This window comes from Pogona vitticeps, chromosome 3 (assembly GCF_051106095.1).
Source record: "Pogona vitticeps strain Pit_001003342236 chromosome 3, PviZW2.1, whole genome shotgun sequence".
NCBI lineage: Eukaryota > Metazoa > Chordata > Lepidosauria > Squamata > Agamidae > Pogona > Pogona vitticeps.
Window position 1 is genome coordinate 231,842,234 of NC_135785.1, and position 23,578 is coordinate 231,865,811.

At 39.9% G+C, this 23,578-nt stretch overlaps 1 protein-coding gene across 2 annotated transcripts; it reads right to left on the minus strand.

Annotated features, from left to right (window-relative positions):
- Positions 1–495: 495 nt before the first annotated feature.
- Positions 496–18,685, minus strand: LOC110074638 (uncharacterized). 2 transcript variants are annotated; one of them, XM_078389955.1, is made up of 5 exons: positions 14,076–18,685; positions 12,741–13,982; positions 8,990–9,448; positions 6,519–6,659; positions 496–624 (listed from the first exon to the last, which is right to left on the minus strand). In XM_078389955.1, exons 2-5 carry the CDS (start codon positions 12,808–12,810, stop codon positions 620–622), a joined length of 675 nt encoding a protein of 224 aa, XP_078246081.1. In that variant the 5' UTR covers positions 12,811–13,982; positions 14,076–18,685; the 3' UTR covers positions 496–619. The 2 variants fall into 2 exon arrangements, with proteins under 2 accessions (XP_078246081.1, XP_078246080.1); XM_078389954.1 differs by having other exon boundaries at positions 12,741–18,685.
- Positions 18,686–23,578: the final 4,893 nt, after the last annotated feature.

The window sequence follows — 23,578 nt, forward strand, 5'->3', positions numbered from 1 at the left end:
CAATTAGAAGTGCAGTTTCTGGAAGAGATCGTTTAGGTGGGATGCTTAACCACCTCCTCCCACATACTGCAAGTTCTCCCTCCTACCCACATCTTCCAGATGGATGTCTATAAGGAATATAGTGCCACTGTATAATTATGATGGACGTGATGTCAGCAGGGCTTATCTTTCACAGGGCAACATCCTGTTCAAACAGGTGTAACAATGCCTGACAACAAGGAACTTCGCAGTTTGATTATGCAATTGGTTATTGCACAATATACTGGTGGAAGTGCTTTGTGGATAGCACTTCCACCTGGGCGCTATCATAGCTAACACAAACATAACTCATAATTATGCTCATGTAGCTACACAACAGAATTTTTCCTGTAGTCTGTATACTTATCAACAGTAATATTTCACAAATAACATACAAGAGGCTCTGATTGCTGATTCTATGGATACACTGACAGTGCCATCTCTTTGTAAAATAAGCTTTATAAAATCTGAAACATGTTCTAAAAGGATGTTAAAGACATTTTTATTGTACCTAGGGAGGACACAACAATTAACCTTTTTGCTTCCATTCAGAAAACCTATGTTGTCCTTGGCACATCTGTTCTTTAATCATGTGTCCACATTATGCTAAGGAGGAAGAAAAAGAATAAAGTAAATAAATAAATAAATAAAAAAGAATACCAACAAAACAGTTTAAGTCTCAAGTAATTATTTTACAGCTACATTTTCACTGAAAGCACATACTATTGAAGCATGATTTCTATAATGACATCAACCAAAGTTAGTGCAGCAAAAGTCTGTAAACTGTCTAAATGAGCCATTCTTACTTCTTTTTTTGGCTACAGCTATAAACACAATATTAAAGAAATATAGGCGGAATCAGGATTATATATGCCACACTTGTAAGGTGGTATGTGAAGAAATGTGTCCAGTCTGTGGCTCCCTTCAACTGTGTCAAGACCCCCCCCCCAGGGGTCCATATGGCCCTCTGTTGAGAATGGCTGGTCCAACTATTTATCTGATTCCTTGACTCCACTACGGGTTGCTGATGCTGAACTTATGTTGTTTCTATTTATCAGTTTTTTATATTTACCTCGGTCTCGTTTCATTCTGCACCCAGAAGAGAATAAAGACAACTGCAGTGATGTAATAAACCATTCAGATATGAACTTTAACAGGTGTTGTACTGCTTAATCTGATTGTTTTATGCTGCTGTCCTCAGATTCCTAGGCAACAAAGGAGCTGGAGAAGAATAGATTTTCCCAGAAACAGTATATTGTTGTAAGCTATCGTTGCTGTAATGTAAAATATTTCAGGGATGTTTTGTCTTCAGTGGGCAGTTAGGGTCCGTTAGATTTTCCCCTGCTTCTGGGGCAAATGAAAACTGTTGGAACTAGAGATGTGCACGTTCCCTTCCCTCACATCGCCAGCTGGATTCTTCCACTCATCAGCCAGTTTACGCTCCTCTTCAGCTGTTCAGCCAATTTCTGGCAGCAGCACAGGCTTCCCTGCCCTACCTCCTCAGCTGATCGCCCACTCAGACAAGGAGGCAGGACAGGCAAGCCCATGCTTCTGCCAGGGACTGGCTGAACAGCTGAAGAGGAGGATGAGAGGAGCACACTCCGGCTGGTGAGTGGGGCATTGGCCAGGGAGGTGGGGGAAAGGAATGAGTGGCACCTGTGGTACAAACTGGCACAAACCTCCAAACTGAGGTTCATGTCCATCTCAAGTTGGAACTCACTTGTTGATACAGATCAATCCAGCGCTCTGCATTTTTGGTCTTTCATATGAAGGGAGAGAAGCTGACTGTGAGTACTATAATGACGAGCACCTGGATGTTAAAATTTACTGCTATACCACTGAAGTGACATCAATGAATAATGAGTCAGATGCTACAATTTTTTCAATAACATACCAAGACTGAGTGGAATGGCAAGGGATGATGACTATTGTACTGGTCCATCAAAGGCCAAGTAGGGTTAGAAAGAGGCATTTCTTCTGCCATTAATTCTCCTTTCCCCACTCTGCAATACGATTTCTCCTCCCACAAAGTTTTTATTCATACCCTAAATATATTTATGTCCCAGCGGTTTCAGTGTAGCTAAGTAAATTTATGTACAGCCTTAGTCTACATTGAGATGCCACTGTTGCACTTCTCAGCATTTCAATTCTCAATGCAATATAATTTTTTTCCTAGTCTGCTTCAAGAGCTCTATGTGTTGTGCCTGTTTACAGAACATGTAAGCTTCATCTTCCCAAAATAACTGGGCTGTGTTGTTTCAGTGTTTGTTTTTCTTTTTTTAAACAGAGACAGATCTGCCAGACAGCCAAGGACTATGAGGCATACAGATGCCTGCATCATCTAGTAAACATAAAACCCCCACACACTTTTCTAGGAGAAAAATGCTGTTTTAAAATAACCTACAAAGCATGATAGTTGTAGGTTTTTTGGGCTGTTTGGCCATGTCCGAAGGTTTTTCTTCCTAACATTTCACCAGTCTCTGTGGCTGGCATCTTCAGAGGACAGGAGTTAGAACTTTGTGTTATGGTATAGTATAGTTGAGTATTTCTAGCTGTGGGATCAGCTTTTTGTCCTTTTCAGATTGGGTGATTATGGTGATCAGGATGTTTTTTGTTATGGTTGTTTTGTTGGAATAAAGGCAGAGATGATCTGTCACTGTGATTTATGGGTATTGTTAGCTACCCCATATATCATAAAATTATTCTTTTTCATCTCTCCTTTCTTAACCTTTAAGTTACAAGTTAGCATATCATTTATAGCTGTATTCCATATTTCATTATACCATTCATCCATTTGAAATTCAGATTTTGATGTCCATTGCCTAGCTATTATTAGTCTAGCTCCTGTTAATAAATTGGTAATCAATTCTTTAGTCATCTTATCATATTCCACATTCTCAAATACTGATAACAAAGCAATCTCAGGATTAAATTCTATATCTTTTTCACATATGTCATTTAGTTCTTTAAAGATTAGTTTCCAAAATCTTTGTACTTTTTCACATTCCCACCACATATGAAAGTATGTACCAATTTCCTTCTCATATTTCCAACAGACATTCAGATAAGTAGTGTTAATTTTATTCAATTTTGTCCGTGTTAAATACCATCTTAAGCCCAATTTGAAAAAATGTTCTCTTATTCTAACTGACATAAATCTTAAAACCCTCATTTTCCACATCTTCCTCCATTCTTCATCATTTATTCTTTTTCCTAAGTCTTGTTCCCACACTAACTTCAATCCTTCTTTCTCACTCTCTTCTTCTTCTAAGTCAAGCAGGCATCTATAAATTTTACTCACTGCACCCTTTACTGAATCAGTCTTCTGAATACTTCATATGATAATAGAAATTGTTCATACTTCATGTATTCTCTACCTTTAATATATTTCTTTACCCATTCATTAGTCCATCTTTCTAATTTTCCTTTCCTTTTTGTTGAAGCTGTGCTGGTGTTTGTGGATTTCAATGGCTTCCCTGTGTAGTCTAACACAGTGGTCCCCAACCTTTTTGGGGTCACAGACTGGCTGGGGGGAGCAAGCTCCATGCATGGGGGAGCAGGGGCACGCCCATGCAAGCACGGTGGGCAAGCACGACACACCCACCATGGGCACGACACACCCACTGAGCATGTGGGGGGGACGGAGATCCATATCCGCAGCCCAGTTCCAGCAAGCCCATGGACCGGCACCAGGCCGTGGACCAGGGGTTGACCACCCCTGGTCTAACATAATGATTGCTGGTGTTGTACAGTACTTCTGTGTTTTGAAATAGGATTTCATGTCCAGCTTGTTTCAGGACATGTTCAGCTACTGCCGATTTTTTTCAGTTGTTTTAGTCTGCAGTGTCTTTCCTGTTTTTTGATTCCTTTCTGGATGCTGCATTTTGTGGTCCCAATATATACCTGGCCACAACTGCAAGGTATATCCGGTATACCCCTGCAGTGGTGTCCTTTGCTGACCATAACATTTGTTGTATTTTTGTGGTGGGCCTGAATACTGTTTGTAGGTTGCGTTTTTTCAAAAGTTTTCCCATGCGATCTGCGACTCCTTTGATGTATGTCAGAAATACTTTATTTGTGGGCAGCTGTTTTTCTTCTTCAGTTCGGTGCTGTTTTCTCAGTTTGATGGCTCTTGTGATTTCATTCTTAGAATAGCCATTTGCCTGTAGGTTGGGCCCTACAGGAAAATGGCTATTCCAAGAATGGTTGGTTCAGATGGTTGAGTTTCGTGCTGAGAAACTGAGCTTCACAGTTCTGATTTGCACGGTCTACCAGTGTTTTGATTATGCCTCTTTGGAGTTTTAGTGTAGGCACCAGTCCATGTGGGTGGGTTTTCTGTACACCTTGTTTCCCAATAGGAGGTCAGGTTTGTGTATTACACTAAACTAAAGAAGAAAAACAGTTACCCATAAATAAAATATTTCTGCCATACATCAAAGGGGTCATGGACCACATGGAGAAACGTTTGAAATAAAATACCCAGCACATAATCAATAGGAGAGACAAATAATTTTTCAGACTTTGCACCTATTTTCCCTTGATCCTATTTTGCACAGTAAAGAAATATAGAATAAGAGAGAGAGAGGCCATAAATAATTCACAGATAAATGGTACATTTCAAATTTACCACAAAGAAATAAATTACAGAAATCATAGCTTTGTCACAGAGTGTACACTTTGCCTGCAGACAGTGCTATGGTCACTCCTTGGCCTTGTTGCTTAAAAATGATTTAAAAAGTTGCTGATACAGTACACCTCCTTCTGACTAAAATCTGGCAGTCAGAACAGATAATCTTCAGCTAGTGCTCAAAGAGTCTGACATGGTATAAGGCTGCTTCCTACCTATTAGAAGTAATAACGTTTAGGGCAACAAGGAGGCCACAACACAAGTTCTGCAAAATGGTGGAACTGCTAGTTTTGGAGGGGTGTAATAAATAATATATGTTATTTCAAAACTTTTTGGTGTCATTTCCGGAAATGTGGGACCATTTCAAAATTTAGGGCCCAGGATTTACCTTGGCCCCAGTTTGTGCTCAGTGAGTGTGGAAGAGTTAGCAGCGTGGCAGTCACTTATCGGGAGGTGGGGGGGGTTCTTGAGTGCTGTCTTGCAAGTGCAGACCCCTTTCTCAGTGTTCATCCTGGCCAAACATGAAACAGCCAGGGGCAGGACATGCCTAGTGGAGTGTTTTCACTCTGGTTTGCCAAGAGGCTGAAAAGAGTAGACCATCTGTTCTCCCACAAACCATTTCGTTGTTAAAGATTGGTTGGGAATGTCATTGCATGTTTTCTCCTCACAACTTGGGGGCGGCTTTGGAATATGAGGTCACATCCAAATTGGAAGTGGGAACAATGGCACATCCGTGACTCTCCTCAGATGGCAGTCCTCATAAGGGACCATGGGGGCAAACAGACAAATGGCTGTACTGTAGTGTCACCTTTACCCACATGTGATGGAAAGTGTCCCTTCTGGAGCCTCATGGTGCAGTGGATGAACTGCAGCCAAAGCTCTGTTCACAACCCAAATTCAATCCCACGTAGCCAGCTTGAAGTTCACTCAGCCTTCCATCCTTCCAAGGCTGGTAAACTGAGCACCCAGCTTGCTCCCAAAATAGTTTGCAGGGTACAGTATTGTTACTTCATGGCACAGCACCCCTGGAACTTGGCCCACAAGTTAAAGGAAATATGCTCATTTGTTGTTGTTTAGTCATTAAGTTGTGTCCAACTCTTTGTGACCCCATGGACCAGAGCACGCCAGGCCCTCCTGTCTTCCATTGCCTCCCAGAGTTGGGTCAAATTCATGTTGGTAGCTCATTACTACTAACTTAATAACATAGCAACATAGTATTGTTACTAACAACTAGTGTAATGCATTATTTTTATATGCAGATAACAAGAGCTAATAACAGATTATTTTTATTTTTAGATGCTAACACTAAAGCTTTCAAAGCTAATATATACCATGCTGTGATTCCAAGTAGCCTGGAGACATTCATATGGGTAATCTTCAACATTCCCTTAGAAAGAGAACAATGTGCCAAAGGCCTCCCTCAAGCTTACATATGCACATGCTTTCCAGGTAGAGAATAGTGACTGAAATCTTATTGCACAGCTCTGCCTGTACAACAGTCATTGTATCAACAGAAGGAGCAAATTCCTGCTGATTAAAGGTGATTTCAGAGCACATGTGACTTATATGCAATGCAACAAAGCTGCATACACCCCAAAATTGCCAAAGAAAGCCTTTACTCAGTAGTGATTTTCCTCTGATGATGATGTCACCACTCTTATGCAGGCAGAGCTGTGCAACAGGACGTCAGCCAATGAGGCATTAAGATTTACTCTTGATTTACAAAAATTGTCCATCTCTTTTGCCCTTTTAGTCACCATTCTGTGTGAAGTGGCTCTTATCCAAATAAATAAATAAATAAATAATAAAAGTGAATCATGCATTTGCCAGAAACATGTACATTTTCAGAATTGATAATCCGGTTTACCCATACCTTGGTGGGAGGTTCTTTTGGCACACGGAAGACATTTTCTCAGATGAGGGACTAAAACTATGATCAGAACAACCAAGCCTCCAATGCTAGCTGCCAGTACTCCAATAATGGTTCCAATAGATTCTTCTATACCAAAAAATCCTGTGGGAAAACGGACAATCAGAAATCTATGATACTGAATATATGGCAGCATATATGGTCCCAACAACAAATCCTTCTTTACGATTTCAGCCTTCGTCCCAAGATAAAGCAGATTCTGATCCAGCTCTGTGTTAAACAGAATTTTGTTTTGTGGGTGACATTATTTTGATTGTTAGAGTTTATGTCTCCTCAGTATAAAAAATATTCCCACAGATCTGTTGATACCCTCACTCTTGTGCATGTGTGGTGCAGTTTGGGCTATTTAAATGCAAGTGTAGGATGAGCCTTTCATTGATATTAGTGTAGAGCATAATATGAAACATTCTGGTTAACCTTGATTTCCCTTTTTGACATCTGATGAGGAAAAAAAACTTGTTCCTATGCCTTAAAAACATTTGGCCTCCAGATGTAATCATATGGACCTTTTTCTGGAAGGATGATTGCTGATATTTGACCGTGAGATAGGGTTAAATGCACAGGAGCATGGGCTGGAGAATGATAAATTATGGTGCCTAAATTTGGGACTTAAAATTTTAATAGGTAGATTTCTTATTTTATGCAGGATTGTAAAATGCTGTAAAACCATTTGACTTAATAAGAGAAGAAAGTTAGTTTTAACAAATATTTTCTTAAAGGCTTTTAATTAATCTTGAGTTCAGTATTGATTTAATGGAAATAGAAATGGAGTTCCTACAATCAGTATAATGAAAACAAAACAAAACACCTTATTCTTTTAATCACCAGATTAAACTTCTATCGTCCATGCAGCATTGATGCTTCTTTAAGTGCTTTGCTGAATTGGGAGCCCAAAATTTGTACTGCTCCATTGTATTTGCACTACAGAACGCTAGGTGTCACTCAAGTTTAAAATAGAATCTATTCAATTTCTCTGCACTTTTTTTTCAGTCCAGGCCCTGGAGAAGTATCTGAAGAAATTATAACAAGGATTTAGTTGAACCAAAATCTTAGGTACAATAACAGTAATAAAGCTTCAAACTGTTACACACGCTTACAGGAGATTAATCCCCACTGAACTCTCTAGGAATTTTCAGTAAATTTACATACTTAGTTACTTACTACTCCATTAGTACAATACCTTATTCTGCCCAGCCGTCCGCAAATAGTCCTATCTTTTTAGTGATTCAGTAGAAGTACTGGTCTTTTGTTTTCATATGCATATGATTCAGCACCAGTTCACACATACATGTGTAACATTGTTTGTTGAATGTTGCCTCACCAGTCAGTTGATGACTTTCATGTGTGAACCACTAACAAACTAATAACTAAAGATAGGTGTTTCATGTCACTCCCATTGTATCTCAGTGGGATGCTTTTAGATGGATACAGTTCACACTTTGGTTAGAAGTCATGGGGGAATAGGATTGTTTGTGGTTTGGGGGCACTTCACTACAAAATTGGGGGGGTGCAATTACTCCCACCATGAGCTACCTACAAATGACAAATCACCTTGTATTTGAACACAGTGTGAGCCACTGCATGGATTTCACCTCATGCTGATGGCCTATATTTAGCATATCCAAACCAGAAACAACTTGACAGGACATCATCATCATCATCATTATCATTATTACCCTATTAATAGTAATGGTAGGTAGTAGAAGGAGAAGGAGGAGGAGAAACCAGAATTATTGGAAATGATAGAAATATGCCTCTGTTTCAGACATTGTAGAATAGACTGAGGAGTCTATAAGATAAACATCAGGACCTTTCTATATCAGATAGTTAAACTAGTTGACAGCATTCACTTTCCACAGGGATTGCTTTTTAACTGTGTTCAACAAGGAGAAATAAAGATTTTTAACAGGATTTTGAGCAATCTCACCAAGCAAACAATTCCAAAGATTCTCTGAGGGAAGTAGTCATGTGGCATAAAGCCATGCTATACATTTGTCTTAATGGTCAGGGTCAAGTCACACAGCCAAACTATGTTACAGAAAGCCCATCATTAGAAAAGGACATTCCTTAAATAGTGATTACATGTGACTGTTCCAATGAGACCTTTTCTCATATCCTCAAATTTCTGAACTAACATTCTTTATTTTGTGCTTGGTCTTTACAATATAAGCATATTCTATTTTTTGTGGGTCTGAATTCTCAGCCATGTTTGCCTAAATCTTGCCTCAGCTAATGTGGTTTCAGATCTAATGAGAAGTTATCTGGCCATTACATCATATGACCATTAGTCAACATTTCTGTAAATAATGTACTGTTGAATAACAGTTGCAGACCAAGTGACTTGGCTGTATTTCTTGCTTTTTAGCACACAACTTAGAAAGTAAAGGATTAAACAAACAAATAAAAAAAATTACCCATGGCCCTTTGGATCCTGAGCTTTGTGCCGTCACCTGTTACCACTTCTCCAGTGGGAAGAATCACCTGGCAAAAATAAGTGCCATGATCGCTGGTAGTCACGTTTACGATAATCAAAGATGCATCACCCTCAGATAAATTCCCTATCATGGAAACTCGGGTGTTGTTTGCCACTACAGTGACATTGTTCTCCATAAGGTCCCTCTGCCCCTTTTCATCCTCCTTGTACCACTTCACGGCTAGGTTATTCAAAGATGGGCCATGGGGACTTTGGAACTGGCATCCAAGGATGACGGTTTCACCCTCTTTGGCTTTGTCTTTACTGGGGGTCTGAGACACAAATGGAAGCCATGGTTCAGGGGTCGTCCTTTTTCTGTGAAACATTATGGTGTGGGTGGTGACTGATGAAGTGCCAGTGACGGCTGCATTCCCGTGAGCTGCATTTCCAGCACAAACCACTGCAAAGGAAGAAAGAGAGATGAGGATTTCTTGAGATTTAGAGAAAGTAACATTTCTCTAGGAAGCAGTGAGATTTTGTAGATGTGAGAGCTGAATTGTGTTATTTATAGGTTCATCAGACTTTTCTGAATTAGACTAGGGTTTTATCCAATATGAAGAGAAACCAGGGTATGCATCGAACTAGGGTTGCCAGTATCCCATTTCCTGATATTTCAGGGCAGCAATTCCCAAAGTTGGGTCCTCAGATGTTCTTGGAATGAAACTCCCAGAAGTCTGTGTTAGCCAGGATTTCTGGCAGCTGTAGTCCAAGAACATCTAAGGAATCAAGGTTAGGAAGTACTGTTTATGGGCAATATTTTAGACCAGAGCTAAGTCTTGTGATGTCAGAGGAACATGACATGATGGTTTAAACCATCCCTTGTAGTGAAGGGATGGTTGAAATTGGTTTTAGATCAGTTAATTGTGGGAGCAGACATAAAATACCCCACTCCCTGCCTTTCTCGAAATAGCATGATGGGTGTTGGTTCCCCTGCCCATCTACTTTCCTTTTTTTTTTTTTTTTTTTTTTTTTTTTTTGTCTACTGATGTCGTGCAAGACCAAGAGAAATACAATAACGTTTGCACTGTGCCAGTGAACTCTGGCTGAAGCTGGAAAGCACTGGAGATGGTAATCCAGCTTTAAAACCAATTCACACACATATTTTGACTATTGTTGTTTAATTGTCCACTAAGCTACATCCCCTTCCTATAATTAATATGATAATAAAAACAACAGGCTATGTCCTAGTTGGAATTCCATGTTTGAAACTAGATGGATGTTGCTGTAAAAACACACACAAAAAAAATCCGTGCAGCGCATTTTGAGCTGGAATGAACATGAGACTTCTGAAATCTGTCCCAAAAATCATGGAAGCAGAGGAAATTATTTTAAAAATAAACCCCTCTTTCTGATTTTAGACTTCGAATATTTTTGTGCTCTTTTATCTATCTCATTGTTACAGCTGTAAATGTTAAGCCTAAGTCTGCTACCTTAGCCCTATCGGTATCATAATTATGATTAAACCTGTCATTTGTTTCTGATCATAACTTCATGCTGATTGTGCCTGTCTAACAGCAGCAAAGCCTCAGTTCTGATTTATCTGCCACACTGAAATATCAGACCTTGTCATCTGAAATGTGGGTGTATGGGTGTGAAGTTTGGCAGGAAGCAGTGGTTCACATCTTACACTTCATAGTAGTCCATACTCCTGGGACTTCATTGTAAAGGTCACTGTGCAGCCAGGGCTTCCTTTAAATATTGCATAAGGTTATTAGTTCACTGGTACATATATATGCTAGACTGATACCACCCAACAGACCTCTCTCAGTCCATGTCTTTCGTAATGTAACATCAAATGCTGCCTGTTCAGATTCTATATATAGAGGGCTAGGGGTGGGTCTTATTTTGCCCTTTGTTTCAGGAATAAAGATGTCCTGAATTGGCTCTGGCTGGAAGCCTTTGGCTGTAGACTGGGGTGTCTATGTAAATTCAATCTAAAAAAAACAATAGTACCATCAGAGCTGCTGTTGCTTCTTCGCATGCATTGACCTATAAAGCTATCTATCAAATTGCTGTCCCTTCACTTCCATAATTTCCATCTACTCCAACAACTTCCCTACCCTTCACAGAGGCAGGGTTGCTAGGTGCTTTGACTCTCGAACACCTGAACACCCTATACATTTGGTAAACCAGTCGGTGACAAAGAATTCACAGCTATCAATTCAACCAAGTACAGGTTATTTGTCTTCTCTGATTATTTTATTCATAGCTGAAAACAGCTGAATATCTTTCTCATCACAGCATAAGGGCAGAGAATCTTTCTCACTCATATAAATACCCTTGCCTGTTTATAACAATTAAAACTTTAAGTAATGAAAATATAGGTGAACACAGCAAGTGCAGGAATCCATAGCTAAAAAATTATCAACAGAAGGCCATTCAACTTCTTTTTTAAAAAACACAGTGAAGGAGAGTGGTCTTCATTCTGAGGTAATTTATTCCACTGTCAAACAGGTCTCACCATTGATGAATTATCCCAAATGTTTAGTTAAAATCTCCTTTCCTGTAATTTGCATCTGTTGGCTCTGTTCCCCTCCTCTAGAGATATATGAAGGTGGCTATCATATCATCTCTGAAATCTTCTCTTCTTTAGCTAAACATACCCAATGCTCACAACTGTTCTTCACAGGTCTGGGTTTCCAGACTCTTTTCCATCTTGTCACTCCTCTCTAGACACATGCTAGCTTGTCAGCCAAGGCATCATGAAACACAATGTTGGAAACAATGCTGTCCCTTTTTTTAGTAGGGTAGATTTAATGACCTATATATAGAGCTAGACCTTTATCATAGCTGTGAACTTCCTATAATAAATTCAATGCTGGATATAAGTCTGGGGCATTATAAACATCAATAAAATGAATATGACAGCTCCATCCCTACAGTATAACAACAGAGAAAGAATAAGTGAATATTTGCTGTCCTTCAGACAAAATTAACTGTCTGAGGTGATCACTCCACTCAACTTTGTAAAAGCAAGGTCAGCCCTATGAAATACAAAGGAGGATGTGTTTTCTGTAATTCTTTTCTGATAAGTTGAAGCTGTGAAATTTCTTAAATATTCTCTTCCTCCTCTCTACTCCTTTCTTGGGAACTACCCTCACACAGGTCTGGCAGAGGAATTCTAGGATTTTTCAACAAAAAAGAGCAACATTTCCCGGCTTTGGGTAAATGTCTTCTGTCTTTAAGAGAAAATACAACACAGTACCGTAATACTTTCCTGTTTACAAACGGAAAGGGCGATGAGATAAGAGAAGATGTAAAAAAAAAAAAAGAAGAAGGCACAAACCCCCTCTTTGCCTTGAGAATACAATTCTTTAACAGAAAAGTATCTTTTACATGCACAAACACCTATCACCTTCCAAATATCAAACCCCATCAACTATACGAGTACAGACTGGGGCATCTGAACACAACAAAGGCAGTCCTCTGCAACAGTCCTACACTAAAATTGTGTTTATTGTACGTATTTTTTTTTTTACAAAAAGTGGTTATAGAATAATCAGAATCTGTAACACTGTCCCATTTCCACAGTCAGCTCTTATGCATATTGACTCACTCTGTTTACATGCTAGAAAGTACAGTAAAGGGGAATGAGCTGCATCTTTATTTTTGCCATAAGCAGAAATCAGAGGTGCAGACTTAGAACCCCAATGTCAACATTTTCAAAATAAAATAAAATAGCCATTACTTACCCAACCAGAGAGAAATCAGAAGAAAGGGGAGCACTGCCCAGTTATAGAATATCAGGATTTGCTGCTTCATAACCAAATATTGTGTACCCTCTGCTTTTATCTTATGCTCCACCAACGTGAGCAAGGAACAAAGATGTGTTTCTCTCTGTGTTGTGACAGAACAAGAGTTCACATTCTGCCCAGTACATGTCACACTTACTAAAGTTACTACAGCTTTGACTTCACAGGTCTCTGTCTACTGCCTAGGGGGCTGCCACTTTTAGACTTCCTGCAGAAGGTATTAATCTCTGTTAGAAAAGCTGAAGGAAAGGAACATGAAAGAATACAAAGGGGCATGATTTTTATAAATGTTTCATCCTACCTGGATGTAGTCCAGTATTTTTGTACAACGTTTTTACATCATTTTGTAAACTATTTTTTACTGAGGTACAAAAATTTTTTTTGTACTTCTGCCTTAACCCTCTTGAATAACTCTCAAAAATAGGTCATGGCAAACTGATGCCCTCTTTTAACTTTATTCTCTTCAATGTACTTAACTTTTGGTTCATCTCACTGGAGTTCTGAGAACAACCCTTGTATTGGATGGTCGGAGAACAATAACAAATAAAGATGCATTGCCTACAGAAACAGTCCAGAATTATGTGTGCCAGCCCTGGAATATATCTGGAGAGTCTGGACTCTGACAATACCTTATCTTGTCTATCAAAATATTGCAATCACCCCTCATATATGTGGTGGAATATAGCAGGACTTCAGGGAACACATCTGAGGTCTAGAATGAACAGAATGGCCACCAAACACATAGGCCTGCCTTCACTGCAGACTGGAGTCCTCCATATAGATAGTGAGACAGAAGATACAACAGCCAACCCGGGGTGGGGGGTGGGGAGCCAGAGTCAGGCTTAATATTAACTGCTCCTCCATCTTCTCCCATGAGCATCCACACAGAATGTCAAGCAGGGATTTTAGCAGGAAGGGGAGTATCTGGTAAGGACCCAGGCCCAAGTGATCCAGCTGAGCTTGAGATGGTAAAGCAATCCATTTGCCTCAAAAGACGAGTTGCCACTTACCCTCATTTTGAAGCACTGTTTATATTCAAGTATAAGCCTAGTTTTTCACCACCATTTTTTTGCAGAAAAGCACCCCACCTCGGCTTATACTCGACTCAGTGTCAAAATTGCATGTTCTCGCTTGCAGTGCGGGTGTTCTCCATACTCACTCATCTATGGGTGCCTGCAGCCTCTGTGGGTGGTCCAATGATTCGGATTAAGTACACTGCATTTCCGCTTCCAGGACACTCCCATCCTCCTCCTTCTGCATATTCTATGTACCTACCTTCCTCCTGCCACCTTCCTCCTCCATCCTCCGTCTCTCTCCATCTTGTAACACAGCGGTAGAGCAGTAGATAAGCACAGCATCCAGTATGGTCCTCCCTCCGCAGGCAGTGAAGTGTGTCTCGCAGCTCAGAAGGGCAGTATTTTCTAAAGCATTTAACCTACTGATGCCTCAATTAATGTTATTTTATTTGTATCTATTTTTATTTTTGAAAATTTCCAGTAGCTGCTGCTTTTTCCACCCTCAGCTTACACTCGTCAATACGTTTTCCCAGTTTTTTTGTGGTAAAATTGGGTACTTCGGCTTATATTCGGGTTGGCTTATACTCGAGTACATACGATAAGTTAAATATTGCCCTTACCATCTAAAGAGAGTCAATGTAAGAACATTAATTGTATAGTCAAGTATTATAGTGACCCTAACTGCTCATACATTCAGGTTTAAGGGAAAGGTAGGGAATATTGAGGTATGTTGATATAGTTGAACTACAGCATATACCACCCCTCATCACTAACTATGCTGCCTAGAGCTTATGGGAGTTGCAGTCCCAACGTCATTATCTTCCTCAGCACCAGCTTGCAGAATGAATCTTATGTCACAATGTCCAGTTGTTAAGTTGATAAGTAGTTGATTAGTAGAGGTTTCACATCAGGAAAAGCACTGGATTTAGATTCTGCACTTGCATATATAGAATTTCATCCTGATCCTTCTACCAGTGTTGCAATTGTAGAGACTCTGAAAGAATAGAGTCACAACAAATGATCAGCTGTGGTTTCCTGTGCTCAGGGACAGATTATTTGAGGGCAATTTTTCCTTACCTCTAAGGGTTCCTTCTCCTGTCACTGAGAGCAAGGGTAGAAAGAGAAAGTAGTAAATCCTGAATTAACTTCTGAACAGGTGCACAACGGATGTTCCTTGAATATGTTTTCTCATTATTATCTGAAATATTTGAGCTCTTAAATCTCTGTCATAAAAACATCAAAAAGCACTTTTCCAGTTACATTTTCCCTAATAATCTCAAGGACATCCTTTCTAACATAGTTCCTCCAGAGATTTTGGACCTCAAAAGTCCTTCACCACTTATCACTTTCAAAACTAACCTTTTGATTTCAGTGACCTTTCATGGATCAAAATCCACTTCTTCAGACTGAAAGTCCATACTGAAATAAAGCTGTTAGTCTTCAGAGTGCTACAGTATTTTGTCCCCCCCCCCCCCCAAATTTCTTCATTTCTTTTGCCAACCTGCTGAAACAGACTAGCATAGCTAAATCTTTGGAAAGCATATTTATGTGCATCTCTGATGCAGGAAAAAGGTATGTGTGTTCAAAAAACAATTCATCAGTAAACGGTACATCATTTAGCGTCTGCACTCCAATGGACATGTACCTGAGGGAAATTCTTAGTGAACTGTTGTCTTTAATAAGGAATGGGCAAAGTGAAGCCTACAGGCTGTGGCCTGTCCCCCCCCCCCCCCCCGAGCAACCTGTCATGTCTCCAATTAAAAAAAAAACAACTTTATTTTGGCCCAGAATGGGCAATAGTGATCTCTTGGGAAAATAGTTTGCCATTTGAGGCCATTTTCCCACCACTTGATTTAGGTATATGCAACATATAAGTAAATGCATACAACTGCATCGCACAGGATAAGCAGCATAACGTGCCCAGCATCTAAAATTACACAAGTCAGATGACAACAGACTCACCACCAGGCTAATTTAAAACTAGAGAAATGACAAACCACAAATAACTCTGCTACCTTAAATGTGACAAATCAAAACCAAAACCCTCAGCTTCAACTGGCTCACACAGGACGTGACTGCAGTACCCTACTGTATTTTTAAATCAGGTTTGGAAAATCCATGCCCTCTACATGTTGTTGAACTCCATTTCCTATCAGCCGTAGACAGCCTGACCACTAGTGATGGATGACTGGTACAGACACTAGGGGGCCAAATATTCTCAGCCTCTGGATCGGGACTCCCTCATTGGAATCTATCCTCTACCACATAATAACTAGTCTCAGATAAGGCACTTTTGCCCAGCCCTTCTAATCTACCATGTGTGCTATGTGCCACCTAGTCTCTTCTGACTTAATGCCAACTTATAACAGGGTTTCCTAGGTATGATATTTAGTGAGTGGTTTTATCAGTTCTGTCCTCACTCCCCACCCCCTGAGTTTCTCTGTCAGAGCAAGGATTTGAACCCAAGTCTCCTGAGTCCTAAAATGACACTCTGACCACTACACCACACTGACTTCTTTACAATAGAGACAATAGTAATACCGGTTTACAAATTTGTTGTAAGACTTACAAATGCATATGCGTGTCAATTGCTCTGAATATCCAGAAAAACTATATACATATCATTGATCTGATACTGTCAGAAAAGGAAACTAATAGGATTTCTATAACAAAAGCCAAATAAAAAAATAAAGTCTTGTGGCACATTTAAGACTAAACAGACTTTCTTTCTTTCTTTCTTTCTTTCTTTCTTTCTTTCTTTCTTTCTTTCTTTCTTTCTTTCTTTCTTTCTTTCTTTCTGAAACAGATGGTTTTATTTTCCTCCATATAACATTGAAGTTGATGAAGCCTATTGCAGATTATAATCCATTCCTTCAAGCAAGGAGTATAATATGTAGATCATACATTTATATAAACAGTCCACATAGTTGTAGAAGCAAGGGCAGAGTAAAATGGGATACAGAAGATGACTTTAAAGGTGACAGCAGCAATACTAAAAATCACAACAAAACAATAATAATGGTATCGTGGGAGTTATATGGGAAGTGCTTGATTTATGCAGAAAATGTTGACCAAGCTCAAAGCGTTTCAGAACTAGAGTCCTTCAGCAGATAGTTAGGGACAAGTTGTCATTACTCAATTGTGAAGTGAAGGACACTCTGCACATGTTCAGATACTCGTTCTATTATCCAGGTCCTATGTCCAAATTTGAATGGCTGATCTCTAGCTCTGAAATGCAAATTTCCATGCCAAGTATGAAAACCTCTGTGAGAGTTCCTTCTACAGTGCCTGCATGAAGGGACCTGCTATCCAGTCAGTGCTGGTTACCAGCACAAGTCCACGGGAATGGAAGTGTGAGACACTTGCTACAACTAATAACAACCACTAGATTGCGCTATCGGCATATTTACCATTCAAGTGTAGCACCTCCCATTCTGGGTTTCTGGCTTTATCTTTACCCTGGCATGATGCCAGGAGGCTGGGAGCTGCTGAACAACTCTCCGGAAATAATCAAAAAAGATCTAAGGTCCCTTCAGAAAATAAAGCAGTGTACAGTATACCTTATGAAGTAATTATTGCTGTGGGGCCCGGCAGATTACCATTTCAACTTCTCCCAGAGTTCCCAACCCCCCAGAGTTCTGTCTGAGAGGTGATATGATAGCCATTTTCAAGTACTGTATTTGAAGGGCTGCTGCACAGAAGATGGAGCAAGCTTGTATTTTGAAACTCAAGAGGATAAAACCAGAAGTAATGGATTAAGGTTACAAAAAGGAGATTTTGACTAAATATTAGGAGGAACTTCCTAACAGTGACAGGTGTTAATTTGAAAGCAGAATCAATTCCCTTGGACACTGGAGATTTTTAAATGGGTTGAATGACCACCTATCTGCTGCTTCATCAGCTATGGATTTCCTGGACTGGCAGGGAGCTGGTCCCCATGACTATGATACAGCAGTGGAAATCCAGTAGTAAGTGACAACAAGAGTAGCTTACGGTGGAGTTGACTCATCAAATCCCTAGTGATTCAATAGGCCTACTCTAGTTGCAACTTACTTCTGAGGTCCAGCCAGTATATTGTTGCAAGTTATCCTTGGCGCAATGTTTGAGCATGGTTTGATTTTGAACTGTCACTTAAGAACTAATACTATTACAAAAGAACTGCTTCATGTCACAGCATAAATTGCTAGAATTCAATCCATACCTCTGCCTCTTTGGACTCTTCTTTCTGGCATAGGGCTGGCTATGGGCACCATCATGATAAGCATCCACATTACAAAAATTACCATTACATCACAAATCTTAATTGTGCCAGCTTTATCCCTGGGCAGATTGATGGAGCCACCTCAGGCAGCAGACATGTGGTATCATAAAGAAGAGTAAATTGTTAGTGATTTCATGTATTATTGTTGTTGCATTTTTATTGTCAAAGATGGGGACAGTTTTTAGTAAGTTAAAGGACGGAACGATAATCATTTTAAAAGCAATCACCATCTTCTTAGAATTGCAGAGCTGAAGGGACCCTATGGATGATCAAGTCCAGCCACTGTCAAGGAGGCACAGCTGGGAATCAGGCTCTCAGCCTACCTATCCAGTGATAATGGTAGAGAAAGGGAAGAAATTGCGAATCATTAAGATAAAGAAGGAAGTTATGATAAAGTTCAGAAAGAAAGAAAGAAAGAAAGAAAGAAAGAAAGAAAGAAAGAAAGAAAGAAAGAAAGAAAAGACATATTGTAATTACAATCTCCCTAATTTACAAAAGTTTGTTTTCAATTTAATTGGGGGTTAATGATGTGATAATTGATTAATGGGATAATCATGTGAAGAGAATTTGATTTTGGATCAGACTCATCTGTGTGGTAAATTCATTAGGATAATGAGTAAATTGTTTGAAGAACTGATTTGAGTGATATTAGTTGGGGTGCAAATTAATTGAATAATTTATTTTGCATGATTTGAATGCGTAATTAATTGGGTTCCTGAAGCAAAGTTTAAATTCTATCAAATACTGCTACATCTGTATATCTGCTTGATGGGATCATGCCTGCCAGTCCATCCTGGCCTCCGGCTTCAGCCTTGTGTGCCACGTGTTCAGTGGAAGTCTTTCTCTGCATTGATAAAAAACAATGCTGTTGATTTTTTAGGATGTGCCTCATAGTATTCCAGGAAGTTTATGAGATTCCTCACATTACGTCTTAAATGTCTTTTTGGCAGAAATCCTGCTTGATCTTCATGGATTATATTGATCAATACCTTCTTCAATCTTGTAGCTAGAATGGTTGTATATATTTTACAATAAACATTAAGAAGATACTGTATAGTGGTCTATAATTTTGAATCTCTTCAGGTTTGGTGTCTTCTTTATGAATTATTGTGATTATAGATTCTTTCTATGTATTCGATATCATTTTCTCCTGTTGAATTTAATCGAGTAGTTTCTTAAAGGGTAAAATCAGTATTTCCTCAAACTTTCTATAATACTCTGCACTAATTCTGTCACTTCCTGGAGATTTCATAAGTTTTTGTTTAGAGAAAGCAGTTGAAATTTCGTTCATGGAATATGGTTGATTTAAAATTTCCTGTTGTTGTTTGGATAGTTTCTAATGTTTTGTTTTCTCCTGTAAATATCTTTCTTTATCATGGGATGGCGGTCCCTTTTCCTTGTAGAGTGTTGTATAGAATTTTTCCACTATTTTAAAAAAATCTTTGATGTTTGTAAAGATCTCACCCACTTTATTCTTAACATTTTGAATGTAATTTTGGATCTTTCTTCAATTCATAAGCAAGCCATCTTCCTGTTTTGTTAGCATTCTCAAAGTAATTTCAATTTGGATGCAATATCTTCTGTCAGCAGAGTATTTAGTTTATGTTGTGTTATTTTAATTTTCTGTTTTATCTGAGCTGCTGATGGATTGTTTTCATTTGTTTTTGTAAATTAGCCAGTTCTTCCTCCAAATTCTTATATCTTGTCTCTTTTGCTTTCCTTCTTTTTGCTCCAAGTCTTATCAAAATACCTCTAAGGACCACCTCACCGGCTTCCCATACCTTCTTCATGGGCATTTCTTCAGTGAAGTTCCTCTGAAAATAATCCTTCATTTCTTCTTAACTACCTTGGCGATTTCTTCATCCCTAAGTAAGTTTGTATTCAATCACCACAGTGTTGGTCATTTAGATGTCTCCAGCTCTAATGTTATTATACAATTGTCTGATGTTGTTCTAGGAATTATTTCTGTCCCCACTAAATTCTTTATCCATGTTTTTGGAATCCATAAAGCATAGATTCTGGACCAGGATTGATGTCTATTTGAGAAGAAAGCATAGTCTCTAGACTTTGGGTATCTTGTTCTCCATGCATCTACCGGTGAGAGTTCATCCGCCATCTGCAGAAAGAATTTGGGTTTCAAGGTTCGGCTTTCAGTTCCTTTTTTGCTCTGTGGCTTAGATGAGTCTCTTTCTTTGTCCAAGGTGGCATTGAAACCCCCTACTATACAGTATTCCTATTTATTTATTTATTGTCCAAGGTGGCATTGAAACCCCCTATTATACAGTATTCCTATTTATTTATTTATTTATTGGATTTATACCCCACATCATCTAGCAACCAGACCACTCTGGGTGGCTAACAACCATATAAACAGCAAAATTAAAACACAATTTAAAAATAGTATATAGCAATAAGATAAATTAAAACAGATGGCAATGAAGGTGGTAAAGTGGTGATGAAAAGGATGACAAAAAAGATAGTAAAAGGGAGGCCGAGATCTTAATGCTCAGGGAAAGCCTGGCGGAAGAGCCAAGTCTTCAATGCCCATTTGAACCCATCCAGCAAGTGTGTCAGGTGGATCTCAATGGGCAGGTTGTTCCACAGGCAGGTGGGCAAAGGCCCAGTTTCTTGTTCTTTCTCTCCGGGCCTCCTTCGGGGTCAAGGCCCTCAACTGCGCTGCCTGTGAAGAACGGGTATTGCAGGCAGATCTGGCTGGGAGCAGGTGTTCTGATAGGTACCAAGGTCCTAAACCTTAGGGCTTTCAATGTTATCATCATAATCTTGAAGTTGATACGGAAATGAACCGGTAGCCAATGAAGGACAGCCAGAGTGGGGGAGATGTGCTGAAATTTCTTCACCCCAGTTATTTATCTGGCCGCCGAATTTTGGACCAGTTGAAGTCTCTGTATCAGCCTCAAGGGTAGCCCCACATAAAGCACAGCAGTAGTCTATTCTTGAGATTATGAGGGCATGAATCAGCATTGTGAGTGCCCCTCTATTTAGATAGAAATGCAGCTGGGCAATCCTCTGAAGATGGAAATGGGCTGCCGGGACCACAGATGCCACCTGGGTTTCCATGGTGAGATCCAGGTCCAGGCAGATGCCCAAGCTGCAAACCTCACTCCTCATGGGAATAGTCATTCCCCCAAAAGAGAGGGAGCTTCCCAATCGACTGACGCCAGGGACGCCCATGCGCAAGATTTCCATCTTATCCAGATTCAGCCTCAGTTCATTTGCTCTCATACACTCCAGAATGGTCCCCAAGCAGCATTCAGGGGTTGGAACAGTAGTTGGAGAAAAGGAGAGGTAGAGCTGAGTGTCATCAGCGTACTGATGGCACCGGGCCCCACTACTCCGGATGAGTTGTGGCAAAGGCCACTGAAATATCGAGGAGGACCAACAAGAACATATTGCTCTCATCGGCCTCCCTCAGGATGTCATCCTACAGGGCAACCAATGCTGTTTCCGTACCATGCTGAGGCCTGAAGCCCGACTGGAATGGATCAAGAGCATCAGTTTCCTCCAGGAGGGCCTGGAACTGATTGGACATCACCCTCTCAAACACTTAACTCAAGAAAGGAAAATTGGTGACAGGCCTATAATTCCCAATTTCGTCCACCGCCAAATTAGGTTTCTTTCGAATGGGCCTAATGAGTGTCTCCTTGAGGGCAGGGGGAACCATGCCCTCCTGGATAGACCCATTAATTACAGCAGTGGCCCATTAATTACTGCAGGCTGGACAAGGGTCTAAAGAGGAGGTGGTGGCACAACAGCCGCCTAGAGTGGTTGTTTGACCAGATAGGTGGGATATAAATACAATAAATAAAATAATAAAATAACAAAACAAACAAACAAACAGCGCACAAGCACCCTATCTACCTCATTGGACATCACAGGTTGAAAGAAAGTTAACCTCGCCGGACAAGACAATGCACTGCACATCTCAGCTCGATCTACTGTCTGTAGAAAGAGATCAAGGTCCTGACAGATAGCCTCCACTTTAGATTTTAAAAATGCTGCAAATTGGAACTACTAGAGGAAGGCCTATCACTGTGGCCAACTCCAGATAGATTGCATACTATACAGAAAAGTTCTGCCTGCTGGTTGTGAACTTCGCTTATCCAGTCAGCAAGAATGTTCTTCTAGCAATCTTTACCCTAGCTAGGTAAAGGTATCCTGGCGGATACCTTTAGATTAATTTCCATTGGGGCCCTTCTCCAAATGCTCTCTAGCCTTCTCCGATTACATTTCATGGCCTTCCGCTGCTGGTTAAGCCAGGGGGCTGGTCGGGCTTGGCGGCAGAGAGGGCATTTAGGTGCGATCATGTCGACCGCCCTGGTGGCGGTGGTATACCAGCCATACACCAGAGTATTGACAGGAGCACCAACCAAGTCAGCCGGAATCACTTGCATGGTATCTCGGAATCCACCAGGATCTATCAACCTGCAGGGGCGGACCATCTTAATGGGTCCAAGCTCCCCGCGGGGGGAAGTGCCACTGAGAGGCTGCATTTAATTTCTCATATTCTCTAATTGTTGTATCTTTATATAGTTTTTCAAAGAATGCCTTTTGATTGCAGTTCGGTGCATAAATATTGACTAACAGTACTTGGTTTTCTTCTTTTTGGACTTATACCATTAAGGCTCTTCCACCTTCAGATGGATTAATTTAGGTTTTAATTTTTCTTCAATATACACCGCCACTCTCTTCTTTTTCTTCTCTAGGTCAGAAGATAAGAATAGCCTTCTGAGACCTTTGTTTTCAATCAGTTTAAAGTCTTGTCTTTTTATATGGCTTTCTTGAAGACAGATTATATCATATTATATTTAATTTTCTCAAATACTGAAATGCTTTGACATGCTTTTGAGGCGAATTCAGACCACTGGTATTCAAAGAACAGATCTTCCATTTTCCCTTAGACATTTTTTTGGTTTTTTATTAATTTATAAATTACAAATTAATAAAAAACCAATAGGTGTGATCTTGATCTCCCAACCCTGAGTGTTTCCTTAGCTCACTGAGCAAACGTGAGAATTGGGCAAAACTCACAATGATGTTACAAAGGTTGGAAATTTATTTTTAGAAGCATGGCCACAAATTTTAAAAGTAACTATTTATTTTCCGTTTCTCAGTAGTTATTACTCCGTTTCTTTTTAGTTACTTTTCCTGACTGCTACATGGAGCTGGCCTATGTACTACTCCTCTTCCATCCACTACTCCTCTTCCATCCACCACAACAGACATGACAGAGTATAAGGCACAGCATTAGTCCACACTTCAACCACCTGACATTTCTCAGATGGCTGAAATGCTGGAGGGTTTAATTGTAGGGAAGTGGTAAAAGAAAAGCATCTAAAGTTTCAGTATTCCTTACCTCTATTCGTCTTTTACTTGACAAACTATGCCCCCTCCAGGTTTTAAACATGTGAATGGGCTAAGCCAAGTTCAAGAAAAGACAGTGAAGAAATCTAGCTAACTTCCATCTTTCCCTTGAGAAAGGC

Coding starts and splice junctions, on each gene's coding strand:
- LOC110074638 (XM_078389955.1), bottom strand. CDS start 12,810: ATGAAGCAGCAAATCCTGATATTCTATAACTGGGCAGTGCTCCCCTTT. Junction 9,449..12,740: donor TCTGATTTCTCTCTGGTTGG/GTAAGTAATGGC, acceptor CTTCCTTTGCAG/TGGTTTGTGCTGGAAATGCA. Junction 6,660..8,989: donor CAGGATCCAAAGGGCCATGG/GTAATTTTTTTT, acceptor GTTTTCCCACAG/GATTTTTTGGTATAGAAGAA.